Source organism: Muscardinus avellanarius (assembly GCF_963383645.1).
Source record: "Muscardinus avellanarius genome assembly, chromosome: 13".
Lineage (NCBI taxonomy): Eukaryota > Metazoa > Chordata > Mammalia > Rodentia > Gliridae > Muscardinus > Muscardinus avellanarius.
Window position 1 is genome coordinate 41,954,455 of NC_137799.1, and position 12,623 is coordinate 41,967,077.

The window sequence follows — 12,623 nt, forward strand, 5'->3', positions numbered from 1 at the left end:
GGGCGAGGCGGCAGCCCCCACCCCCGACCAGAGCTGGGCTGGCTCTAGGATTCCCTAACCCAGGAGAGAGGCCAGGAGGAGGGCGAGAGCCCAGCGGCCACCGGCCCGCTCTCCTGCGCGCAGGGTTCCCAGGAGGCCGAGCCTCCCGAGGTCCCTCACGAGGCAGCGAGGCCCCGCAGAGGGTTCGAACGTCCCCGAGGATCCCTCCGCCGCCGCGGCGTGGAAGCCCGTCTCCTGGGCAACCTTTTTCCGCCCGGGTTCCTCCTCACCCCGCGCAGTCCCAACCTCTCCAGGCAGCCTCGCGCCCGCTCGCCTCTCCTCCCGTCCTCCGCCGTCCCACGCGCGCACCCCGGTGTTTGGGGACCCCAGGGAGCCGAGGGAGGGGCCTCGGGGGGCTGCGCGCCCGGGCGGGAGGCGCGGCTTGGCGCCACCGCGGCCCGCTCGCGGGGCCGGAGAAGAGGAGGCGGCGCGCGGGCGCCCCGCGGGAGCGCAGGGCGGGAGGGCGGGCGTCGGGAGGCCCCGCCCCGCGGCCCGGCCCCGCCCCCGGCCCGGCCCGGCCTCCTCGCGCGGCAGCCCCGCCCGCCGCGCCCGCGCCTCGGGCGCCCTCCTGACTGCTGGGGTCCGGCCGCCGAGGCTCCGCCGCCCGCCGGCCCCTCCCCCGCGGCCGCGGTCCCGCTGCGCCTGGCGGGCGGCCTGCGGGCGGGCCGCCTCCCCGCCTGCACCCCCGCTCTTAAAGCCGCGGCGGGAAGATGAGGCAGCGGGAGCCACTCCTGGGCGGCAGCGCCGCGATGCCCGGCGCGTCCCTGCAGCGGGCCTGCCGCCTGCTCGTGGCCGTGTGCGCGCTGCACCTCGGCGTCACCCTCGTCTACTACCTGGCCGGCCGCGACCTGAGCCGCCTGCCCCAGCTGGTCGGAGTGTACACCCCGCCGCGGAACAGCTCGCAAGGCGTCTCCTCCAGCGGGCAGCCCTCCGGGGAGCGCCCGCCCAGAGGGCCCCGGCCGCCGGCGCCCTCGGGCGTCTCCTCCGAGCCTCGCCCGGGTCGCCACCCCAGCCCTGGCCCCGCGAGCAACGTGACCGCGGACCCAGGGTCCCGCACCTCGGCCGCGCCGCTGCCCGCTTGCCCCGAGGAGTCTCCGCTGCTCGGTAAGGACTCCGGTGGCGCCAGCCCGAGGACAGGCATTCCCCTGAATTTCCCGAACGGGGGGTCCCGGTACAATCCCCCGTGCCTCCTTCCACGACTGCGGTCCTTCCTGCTCCGGATCGGAATGCTTAATCCCCAAGAGAGGTTCCCGGCCTGATGGGGGAGAGAAGTTGGGTGGTGTGACCCTTGGAAGTCGTCTTGGAGACGGGGGCCGGAGCCTGTGCGAGGCCGGCAGGCCCCTCTGTCCACAGAACCAGAGAAAGCCTTGGAGATGTTCCTGCTCTGACGCAAGCCAGGCTCGGGAAGTTTTGGAGTTTGGGTCTGCTTAGAGCTCGGAGAGGACTTGGCATGCCAGCAGTGGCAGGAATCTCCGGAGAGCTCAGGGTAGCCCACCCCTGTTTGGGGCACTGACACTGAGGTCCCACGTGGGGAAGGAAGTTGACCAGTTCGTTCACCTTTGTCCTTTTATAGAGCCACTCTCCCGAGTGACGGGTTTGCCCTGAGCCTTTGGGCAAGTGACTTAACTTCTCTCTAAACCAGGGCTTGTCCTTCTAGTAAATGGAGATAATATTAGCTATTTCAGGTATTGTTTCGGAAGAGTAAATGAAACGATGTAAATAAGGGTTTAATTAATGAGGATTAAGTTCTCTGTAGATTGTCAGTATTGTGTCCATTTCCTCTTCAGTGCAGATTCCTGCCTGGGGCCCTCCTTTTGGAGGGGGTCACTCCCCAGCTGCCTCCTGCTGTAGGTTCCCAAAGCCTACTTGATAAGTGAGTGGCCTCTCAGAGGCAGGGGGCTTGTGTACCCTGGGGGCTGGTGGGCTAAAATGTAACCAGTCAGCAGGGGGGTGCCCCTTTCTGGCACTTGCCCAGGTGATCCCAACAAACCCTGGCTGATTTTGTGTGTTCAGGGAGTTCAGGTAGGTGATTCACGTTCTCCAAGTCCGGAGGAGGCTGAGCCAGCCTGGACCTCTCCTTGACCTGTAACCCACAGGCCTACAGGCCCAAAGACAGTCACAGGTTGCTTCCAGGGTTACCAGACAGGTGGTTGCTTATTTCTAATGCCAGGTTTTAGAGAATGTTGTTCTGAGTGAGGGGCCCTGGCAGGCAGCGGGCATCCTGCCAACAGCTGGGTCACGTTCTGGGAGAGTCCCGGCCGAGCAGGCCTTCCTACATGCTCTTGCTCAATTTCTCTAATAATTATTTCAATGTTTTCATATCAAGTTTGGGAGGAACCACTTGGAATAGGTCAGACGGGAACTGTGGTTAAAGGGGGTGGCTTTTTTTTTTTTTTTTTTTTAAAGCAGGAAATTGAATTCCTTTGGACCTGATGGTTAGTCTGGGAAGCAGAGTAGTCCCGTAAAATGAAAAAGACTCTGCCCTACTGCTAAATGTATGATTTTAGGCTTGTCATAGAGTTTTTTAGAATTTGATGCTCCTGTGTGAAATGGGGTTGTCTAAGCTTGCTTAACGGGGCCATTTTTAGGAATAATTGAGATTGTGTATGTTAAATACATGGCACATAGCTGGGCATGGTGGTACACCCCTGTAATTTCACTACTTGGGAAGCTGAGATAGGATCACAGGTTGGAGGAAAGACTCAGCAAGTAGTGAGACTCTACAACCTGTTGAGACCCTGTTTCAAAACAAACAAAAAGGGCTGGGGGTGTAGCTCAGAGGTAGAATCCCACTGGGTTCAACCCCCAGTACCATAAAAAATAAAAATAAATACCTGACACATAGTAGGGTACTCATTTCCTAGCTAATGATAGTGTGTGTGTGTGTGTGTGTGTGTGTGTGTGTGACTTCTTTTTTATATTGGTGATTTAACCCAGAAGCTTTCCACCTCCGAGCTACACCACCAGCCTATTTTATTTATTTACTTACTTTTTTGTGGTATTGGGGATTGAGCCCAGAGGCATTCTGTCCCTGATCTACAACCCCAGCCCAATTTTATTTCTTATTTGGAAAGAGGGTGTCATCAAGTTAAGGAGGGCCTCACTTAGTAGCTGAGACTGTCGGCAAACCTGTGATCTTCCTGTCTTAGCCTCCCAAGTACTGGGATTACAAGTGTGTGCCACCATACCCAGCTTATTTTCTGTCTTGAAACAGGATCTCACTAGGTTGCTGAGAGTCTCACTATATTGCTGAGGCTGTCTTCAAACATGTGATCCTATCTCAAGCCTCCCAAGTATGGGGATTACAGGCATTCTCCACTATGCCTAACTTGATAATATAGCAATATGATTTGAGACCTTGAAGTTTCATTTTCTCAGACTCCTACAGACATGGCTCCGAAGAGCAGAGCAAAGGAGGAAGAGAGAGTGAGTCCCCAGACCACAGAGAGGCCTGTTTTTTTTTTTTTTTTTTTTTTTTTGTTGTTCTTTTGTTGTTGCCTGGGCATTGTGCAGAAAGAGAAATTGATTAACAAATCAAAGAAAAGTACGTAGGTTCATTAGATTGGGCCTTCTCACAAATGTATGAGACACACAGAGGTGATCACAGTCCTGCTTTGTTTTATTTTGTAATATGATGTCACTAATCATCAGCCTTTTACCAGTTACTGGTGTTGTGAAGTTGATTCTGAACTTGACTGTTCACGGTACTGTTGTCGAGGGTGTGGAGTGAGGCCCCAGGCTCTCTCTAGCCTGGCTGCCTTCATGTGACTCACATGAGGCCATGACGATTAGGCCACTGCTGAGGCAGCAAGCCCAGAAGAGAACGTTGAGGTCTTGTCTTCACTTAATGGAGCTCTTAAGTTTTAATGGCTGGGTGTAGCTCTTGAGGTGGAGGTCCTTGGCCAAGAGGGGGGTCTTGAGAAAGCTGAAAGTTTGCCTGGGAGCGTGTAGGTGGGGGGAGGCAAGCCCGTCTGCTCAGCCGAGCAGGTTTCAGCCAAAGCCTTTGCAGGGTGGTTTTGAGGTCAGTGGGAGAAAGCATCCGTGGGGTGTAGAGTTGTGGCCTTTTCACTACTTGCTGTTCCTTTCCCCACCTTGGGTCTACTTTCTGGTGTCCAGAGGTCTGGGCCAGATGCTTCAATCTTTCCCAGCTGATAGGTGGTGGGTTTGAGGCTGAAAGGCAACACAGACAAGGCCACTGATAGGTCACTGATCTGTCTCTGGGGTGTCAGAGCATTGGAATCAACTTTTTTTATTTTTTATTTTTTATTTTTTTGCGGGTCTGGGGATGGAACCTAGAGGCAATTGACCTCCGAGCTATACTCCCTGGAATCAACTTTAGAAAGCCTCGGGTTAGAATCCTGCGCCTGCATATGCCATTCGTGTGACTTAGGGCAGGTTGTGATGTTTTACAGTACACTGTCCTGCCACCTGTGGGCTGGCCTGAAGCTCTTAGGAATGAGCATCACAGGGTAGAGTCCGTGACAGCTTTCCCAGGGAAGTTCTCTCCAGCTCTATCTCAGGCCCTTAGGGGACTGTGGGGGATCTACTCTGCTGACCCTGGCAGTGAGGCTCCTTTTCTGGCCACCTGGGTGTTTGCCGGAGAGGGGAGGAGCAGCAAGACGGGGAGGAGCAGCAGTCTTGCGTTTCTTTTCCCGGAATGTTTATCTCTGCTTAGATTTGGCAGCAGCTCAATATGATTTGACTGGCGGTGGCAAAGGCAGCCTGGGGAGGGTTGGGGTCGGGGAATGTGGGCTGTACAGAAGGCTGGATGGTTTGGGGAGTCAGGGCTGGTCTAGGGGCTCAGCTGGGGGCTGGAGCGGTTGATACTGTTCCCCTGAGGGGGTAGAGAATGAGTTCTGAATTGCTTAAACCTCAGAGGCCTCTCTTGCCCAGCTGTGCTTTGAGAGATCTTCATTTGTTTAAAAGGGAAGTCTGGAGCTGAGCGTGGTGGTGCACGCTTGTAATCCCAGCATTCCGGAGGCTGAGACTGGAGGATCGCGGTTCTCGGACAGCCTCAGCTACTTAGTGAGGCCCTCTGCAACCTAGTGAGACCCGGTTTCAAAAATAAATAATAGGGCAGGGGGTGTAGCTCGGAGGTCAAATGCCCTGGGTTCCATCCCAAAACCTGCAAAAAAAAAAAAAAAGGAAGTATGGGATCTAGAGGTGGCACCTGGGCCAGCAAACAGCAGCTATGGCCAGTGGCCACGCCCTAAGAGGGCACGTGTTGATGGTTGAGTTTCCCTGGCTTTTATGAGGACTATCAGCAAAGCCTCTGCCATGGTTTGTGCTCCTGAAGATGATGCTCTTGCTTAGGCTCTGCTGGGCTGTCTGGCTCTGGCGTTTCTCCACCAGCATGTGCCCCTGACCCCTGCATTGTGCACTTGTGGATCTGAGCAGGCTGCCCTGGACAGAGTATACTTTGAGGTTAGGGAAAGGACTTTCTTTTGCCCACCTGTTTAGGGATGAATCTTGGAGTATCATCATCTTCTGTTTTAAGGTGGCATCTCATCCTGGGGTGAGAGGAGCCATACAAATCCTTACCTGTGGCCAGATCTGGAAGCTTTGGGCTTTGGTAATGAATCTTTTAAGTCAACTTTGTCCTGTTTGTTTGTTTTCTGGGGGGAAAATAATTTATTGACATTTACATAGATACTTCTTGTCTAACAGTCTGATTCAGAAATACCTGTGAGCTGGGTGTGGTGGCGCACGCTTGTAATCCCAGCATTTGGGAGGCTGAGACAGAAGGATCACGGTTTGCGGACAGCCTCAGCTACTTAGTGAGGCCCTCTGCAACTCAGTGAGACCCTGTTTCAAGATAAAGAATAAAAAAAATAGGGCTGTCAGAGGTAGAATGCTCCTGGGTTCCACTCCCAGTACCAAAAAATAAAGTAAAACAACAACAACAAGAAACCTTCCATGACTGTCTGGCTCATTTTCATTGTGAAACCTGCTTGCTTTGTCTTATATGGCCTAACGGCAATAGAAGTAATCCCTGCTTATAATTTATCCCAGACTCTGAGCAAACATGGGAGTCTCCCCTTTTTCTTTGCTGGTGCTTGGGAATCAAATCAGAGTCTCTTGCTTGCTAGGCAAGTGCTCTACCACAGAACTCCATGCCAGATCCAAACTCCTCCTTCTACAGCCAGGCCTCGGATGGAGCAGGTAGAAGCTCCCTGGAGCATAGGCAGGAGCCAGATGTGGGACTGGACTCAAACTGCAGCTTCTTGGAGCCATAGCATCCTAGGACAGGACTATCTGGTGCTCTTTCTTCAGGATTGGTAGTAGACCTGGAGTACTGAGGCTCAGGGGTGGCCTGATGTGGCTGAGAGGTTGGGGAGAAGATCCTTGCAAGATGTGTCTGTGAGCCTGTCACTGGTCTGTGGGTCCTTATAGCTCATTCAGGTTAGAAGTCAAACATGCTAACAGAGAGTTAGAAGAAATCATTTATTGCATTGCTTAATACAGCAAGGTTGTTACCCCCATAGGTACAACAGCCAGACAGCAGTGACCACTGACAGAGAGGTAAGGAAGTCAAAGGAAGAACTGTATTTATATAATTGTGGATCAGGAATTTGCATTATTGTAGGTTACAAAGCAATATTCATGATATTGTTGCAATCTCTTAGTGCACCTGTGTCATTTTGCACATTATCTAAAATGTGAAACTGTTACTTCTCCCCCCTGTCCATCCCCCGACATGGTTTTTTGTTTTGTTTTGTTTTGTTTTTTGTTTTTGTACTAGGAATTAAACCCAGGAGCAGAGCTGTGTGTGGTGGTGCAAGCTTGTAATCCCAGTATTCGGGAGGCTGAGACTGGAGGATCACGGTTCACACAAAGCCTTAGCTACTTAGGCCCTCCTCAACTTAGTGAGATCCTGTCTCAAAATAAAGAATAAAAAATAGGGCAGGGGGTGTAGCTCGGAGGTTGAATGCCCCTGGGTTCCATCCCCAGACCCTTAAAAAAAAAAAAAAAAAAAAAAAAAAAACCAGGAGCATTTTTTTATTTTTTTTTTTGGTGTGGTATTTATTGGAGCTGGAACCCAGGGGCTTTCTACATCTGAGCTACACCCCAGCCCAATTCTCTCTTTTTTTTTTTTTTTTTTTTTTGGTATTGGGGATGAAACCCAGGAGCTTTCTACCTCCAGGGTACACTCTCAGACCTATTTTATATTTTATTTGGAAACAGGGGCTCACTAAGCTGCTGAGAGCCTCACTAAGTAGCTGAGGCTGGCTTCGAACTTGCATGATCCTCCTGTCTTAGCTTCCCAGGTACTAGGATTACAAGTGTACACCACCATGCCCAGCCTTTATTTTGAAACAGAGTCTCACTGAGTTGCAGAGGGCCTCACTAAGAAGCTGAGGCTGGCTGCAAACCTGGATCCTTCTGTCTCAGCCACCCAAGTACTGGGATTACAAGCATGTGCCACCACGTCAGGCTTTGGGGAGGCTTTTTTTTACTATTCATTTTTTAAAAATTTGTTTTAGCTGGGCGTGGTGGCACATGCTTGTAATCCCAGCATTCAGGAGAATGAGACCAGAGGATCTCGGTTCGTGGACAGCATCAGCTACTTAGTGAGGTCCTCCACAACTTAGTGAGACTCTGGTTCAAAAGTAAAAAAAGACTAAAAATTAGGGCTGGGGATGTAGCTCGGAGGTAGAATGCCACTGGGTTTTATCCCCAGTACTGCAAAAAAAAAAAAAAAAAAATTTGTTTTAATTTATTTTTTTGGTACTGGGAATGGAAACCAGGGGCATTCTACCTTGAGCTGTACTCCTAGTCCTGTTTTATTTTATTTAGAAACAGAGTCTCACTAGGTTGCTGAGAGTCTTACTACTTGTTGAGGCTATCCTTGTACTTGTGATCCTCCTGTCTCAGGCTCCCAAATAGTGGAATTATAAACATGCACCACTTTGCCTGGCTTTCACTATTCATTTTAAGTGTGCAGTGTCTTTCCATCACAAGTTAAAAAAAATTTTTTTTTTCAGTACTAGGGATGGAACTCAGGGGCATTCTACCTTGGAGCTATATTCTCAGACTCATTTTTTATTCTTTATTTTGAAACAGGGTCTCACTGAGTTGCAAAGGGCCTCGCTAAGTAGCCGAGGCTGGCCGCAAACCATGATCTTCCTGTCTCAGTCTCCCAAATGCTGGGATTACAAGCTTGCGCCACCATGTCCGGCTACCAGTTTAAATTTTAAACCTTTAACCTTCCTGCCTCAAGTCTGTCTGAAAGGTCTTATATGCATGTCATTGATGCCAAAGACATCTGGTAACTTTATTCATTCATTTACCATAAAGTGTGGCTGTACCGTGTTGATCACTACAGCTGCTAAAAGGAGAAAATCTCTCCCCTGTTGGAACTCACAGTTTAGGCATGGGAGACATAATTAAACAGTGCTGATTCCGTTTAGGGAAACCAAAGTGTATGCCCTGTGTATTTATTCTTTCCCCTTTGCCTCTCTGTAGCAGTTCCGCCCCCTCCTCCCTCCCTCCCCCTTTTTCTCTCTTTTCTTTTCTCTTCTTTTCTTTTTCTTTCTTCTTTCAGAAACCCAGGATTGATATCAGTGTTCTTCACTTCTGGTTTTATTCAGTTGTGTAAAAATTTTCCTCTAAATTTCTGAAGTTTCGACTTAGCTGTGCTCGGTAGTGTTGCCTTGCTGCCTTATGATTATGAGACACCCACAGTTGTATACCTGAATATTATGGCCTTTAGATAGCAGTAGGGTAGAGATTTCCAGGCTGGGACTAGGCTAATTTATGGGTTAGAATGATGGGGCAGTTAATGCTAAGGCAGTCTAAGCTCTTCCGCAGATTCCACACTGGGGACCACTCAGACAGTGGGGAAAGCTGGCAGGCGCATCCCCTTGGGCTCAGCGGGGCTGTGGGTATGTATGGAAGTGGTCTAGTAGCTCAGTGGTCTGACTTCCTCCACTCATTTGCTCAGTGCCTCCTGCACCTTGTTTCCAACGTATTCCTGCCAGGAGACAGACTAGAATTTCCTTCACATCCCTCTGGAAATTCCAGTGTTTCCTATTCGACGAAGTGGCAATCCTTTTGGCTTAAATCCTTTGAGTCCCTAGTACTGTGGCAGTTTTATCTTTGGTTCTGGCACAGCCCTGGTGTAGTTCCTGGTCAGCCAGCCAGACTCTTAGAGAAGTTAATAAGGCATGAGACTGGGCTCCCTTGTTTATCTGGGTCTCAGCAGGGTGGGGTGAGGCCAGAGGAGAGATTTCCAGATCCTATTCTGAGAGGCAAAGCCTTCCAGAGTAGAGGGTTGTGGTGGATTGTGGGTGGGGGGTAGGGTTTGGCTGGGACCTGGTTAAGGGTGAACGTGGCCTGAAGGGGTTTGTCCTTGGGAGACAGAGGGGTGAGTCACACACTTTGTTCTTGGTTTCAGGTTCAGCCCAGCCTCAGCTCGCCCCTTCTCTACACAAATGGAGGCCAGGGGCTATATAATTGGCTAATGCTGAATTCTTTGGGGATGATTCTGATGTCTGGTCTGAGTGTGCTTTGTGGCTGCTCCCCCCACCCCCAGCTCCTTACAAAGCCCAGAGAGAGGAGAATGACTTGCCTAGGGGTCGGGGTAACTTCTTCCTTTTTTTGTAAAGAGATAAGTGGTGTGGGACCTGGAGATTTAGCAGGATGGTACAAGGCCCTAGGTTTGATTTCCAGCCCTGCAAATATGTAGAATAGCACACCCATATTCCTATCACCTAAGAAAAACACATTACCATATTTCTTGGTGGTCTTTTTATTTATTTGTTTTTGTGGTATGAGGCTTGAACTCAGGGGGCTTTTACCATTGAGCTATATCCTCAGCATTTTTTTTTTCATTTTAATTTGAGATAGGGTCTCTATAAGTTGCTCAGTCTGGCAAGATCATTCTGTCTCAGTTTCTCAAGTAGCTAGCATTATAGGTGTCCAGCCCTTGCTAGTCTTTTTCTTGGACATATTTAAGAGTATGGCTTATATCTTTTTTTTTTAAATTTTTGATTATTTGTAGTACTGGGGATTGAGCTCAGGGGCATTCTGAGCTACACTCCCAGCTCAAGTTTTTTTTTTAATTAATCAATTAATTAATTTTTTGTGGTACTGGGGTTCCTGGAAGCCCTTCTACCTCCAGGCTACACTCCCAGACCTATTTTTACATTTCTGTTTGGAAACAGGGTCTCCTAAACCAGCACACACGGCTAGCTTCGAACCTGCACGATCCTCCTGTCTCTGCCTCCAAAGCTCAGGGATTACAAGTGTGCGCCACCACGCCCCGCAAGTTTTGTTTTTTTAATATTGAAACAGGGCCTTGCTAAGTTGCTGAGGCTGGTCTCTAGCCTGAGATCCTTCTGTCTCAGCCTCCCAAATACTGGGATTATAAGCCTGTGTGCCACCACGCCTTGCTATGGCTGATGTCTTTCTAGGTGGACAGATAGATTGATGTAAATTCATGTAGATAACATGGTGTTCAGCATTTCCACTTAAGATTCTTAAATTTTTTTTTAATTGGTGCATTATATTCATACATCATATTGGGGTAAAAAACTTGTGTATACATATATGTACACATCACTGATTTAACCCCTACCCAATTCCCACCCCACTCCCTCTCCATCCCTCCCTCCCTCCCTTGCTCAGCTTAGTGGTTGACTTCGATATGTTTAAGTACATTGTGTGTTTTAGAGATTTTCCTCTTTCCCCCTCCTTTCTCCTCCTTTAGGTTGTCTTGTTTGCTCCTCTATAGGATTTCCTTTTTCATCTAGAGTTCCTCCTATGACCCATTTCTCCCTAGTTCTCACATATTAGGGAAAACATCTGATTTCTTATTTTTTGTGACTGACTAATCTCACTTAGCATAATGTCCTCCAGTTCCATCCATTTCCCTGTAAATGATGTAATTGTGTTTTTTTTTGGCTGAGTAAAATTCCATTGTGAACATATCCCACAGTTTTGTAATCCATTCATCTGTTGATGGACATGTTGGCTGGTTTCATAGTTTAGCTATGGTGAATTGTGCAGCTATGAACATAGATACACATGCATTAGTTTGGTAGTTTGGTTTCTTTTCTTTTGGGTAGATACCCAGAAGTGGTATTGCTGGATCAAATGGTAGATTTGTTCCCATTCTTCAGAGGATTCTCCGTACCGTTTTCCAAAGTGGTTGCACTAATTTGCAATCCCACCAACAATGTTTTAGAGTTCCCACTTCTCCACATCCTCATCAGCATTTGTTGTTGTTTGTGTTTTGAATGATGGCCATTCTAGTTGGATCCACTTAAGATTCTGTCACATTCTTGGTCCTCAGCCTTTTAAAATCATATAGTTGTCATCTTATGTCAGCTAAATATACCATAACTTTCCTTATCACTCAATGTTGTTGGACATACATGTGTATCTAGTTTTTTGTTTTTTCTTCGTGGTATGGTGAGGCCTGTGGAAAAAAACAAAACAAAACAAAACTGGACTCTGGGTGCTTTTTGTAGGAAACTTTTCTAAAAAGGAAAAAAGGGGTTAATGCTTTTTGAGAAAGGCTAAAATTTTAAGCTAGTCTTATAAAGGAATAGATGGGTCAGAAATTATAGTTTTGCATAGTACTGGCAGATAAATACCACTTATTGCTAAATGAAGTGTCTAGAATTCTGATTAAAAAGAAACTAGTCCAGGAAGTTCCTGGGGGAGGGGCAGCAGCCAGGCTTAGTATAGATGTGTGTGTGTGTGTGTGTGTGTGTGTGTGTGTGTGTGTGTCTCCAGGGTTTGAACCCCAGGGGTATTTTATCTCTGAGCGATACCCCCAGCCTTATTTTATGTTTTCTTTTAAAATAGGATCTCACAGCCGGGCGTGGTGGTGCACACTTGTAATCCCCGCGCTTGGGAGGCGGAGACAGGAGGATTGCGCAGGTTCGAAGCGCTGGCGTAAGAGACCCTGTTTCAAAAATATAAAATAGGTCTGGGAGTAAGAGACCCTGTTTCAAAAATATAAAATAGGTCTGGGAGTGTAGCCCGGAGGTAGAAGGGCTTCCAGGAACCCCAGTACCACCAAAAATAAATAAATAAAATAAAATAAAATAGGATCTCACTAAGTTGCTGAGGCTGGCATCAAACCTGTGATGTTATTTTCTCAGCCTCCCAAGTACTGGGATTATAGGCATGTGCCACCATGCCCAGTTTACTACAGGACAGATTTTAGGATCTGGCTGCGCAGAGGTCTGCTGTGAACGGAAGGAGTAGTGACGATGCTTTCTCACAAATGTCACCGTTTGTTTTCTTAGCGGCCAAACCCTGGGCTAGGCTTACGTGGCTCCGGGTCTTCTTCGTGCTGGGTGCATACCAGAGAGCTACTGCAGTGCTGTCGACATCACTGAGATGTGACATGCAGGAGAGTGGGGACAAGCTAGCAGATCAGATTTTGAGACACACAGCATGGCTCTGTCACTTACAGTGTTTCTGAGTTCTGGGGAGGGGCCTGGGAGTGTGAACCTTTAGGTTTCCAGAAATTCTCTTAGGGAGAAACCTCAGAGATCAGTGGAGCCTGGTTCTCAGTGGGGACTTGATGATTTAGGGAGCACAACTGGAACCCTAGTTCTTTTTTTTTT

At 49.0% G+C, this 12,623-nt stretch overlaps 1 protein-coding gene across 2 annotated transcripts in view; it reads left to right on the forward strand.

The window, feature by feature from the left end:
- Positions 1 to 749: 749 nt before the first annotated feature.
- Positions 750 to 12,623, forward strand: part of B4GALT1 (beta-1,4-galactosyltransferase 1) — a gene marked incomplete at both ends in the record, with an annotated part of 67,848 nt that continues 55,974 nt past the window's right edge. For both annotated transcript variants that reach the window (XM_080709385.1, XM_080709386.1), the window contains one exon: positions 750 to 1,143. In XM_080709385.1, coding sequence (XP_080565511.1) covers positions 750 to 1,143 — 394 coding nt within the window. The remainder of the gene's footprint in view (positions 1,144 to 12,623) is intronic.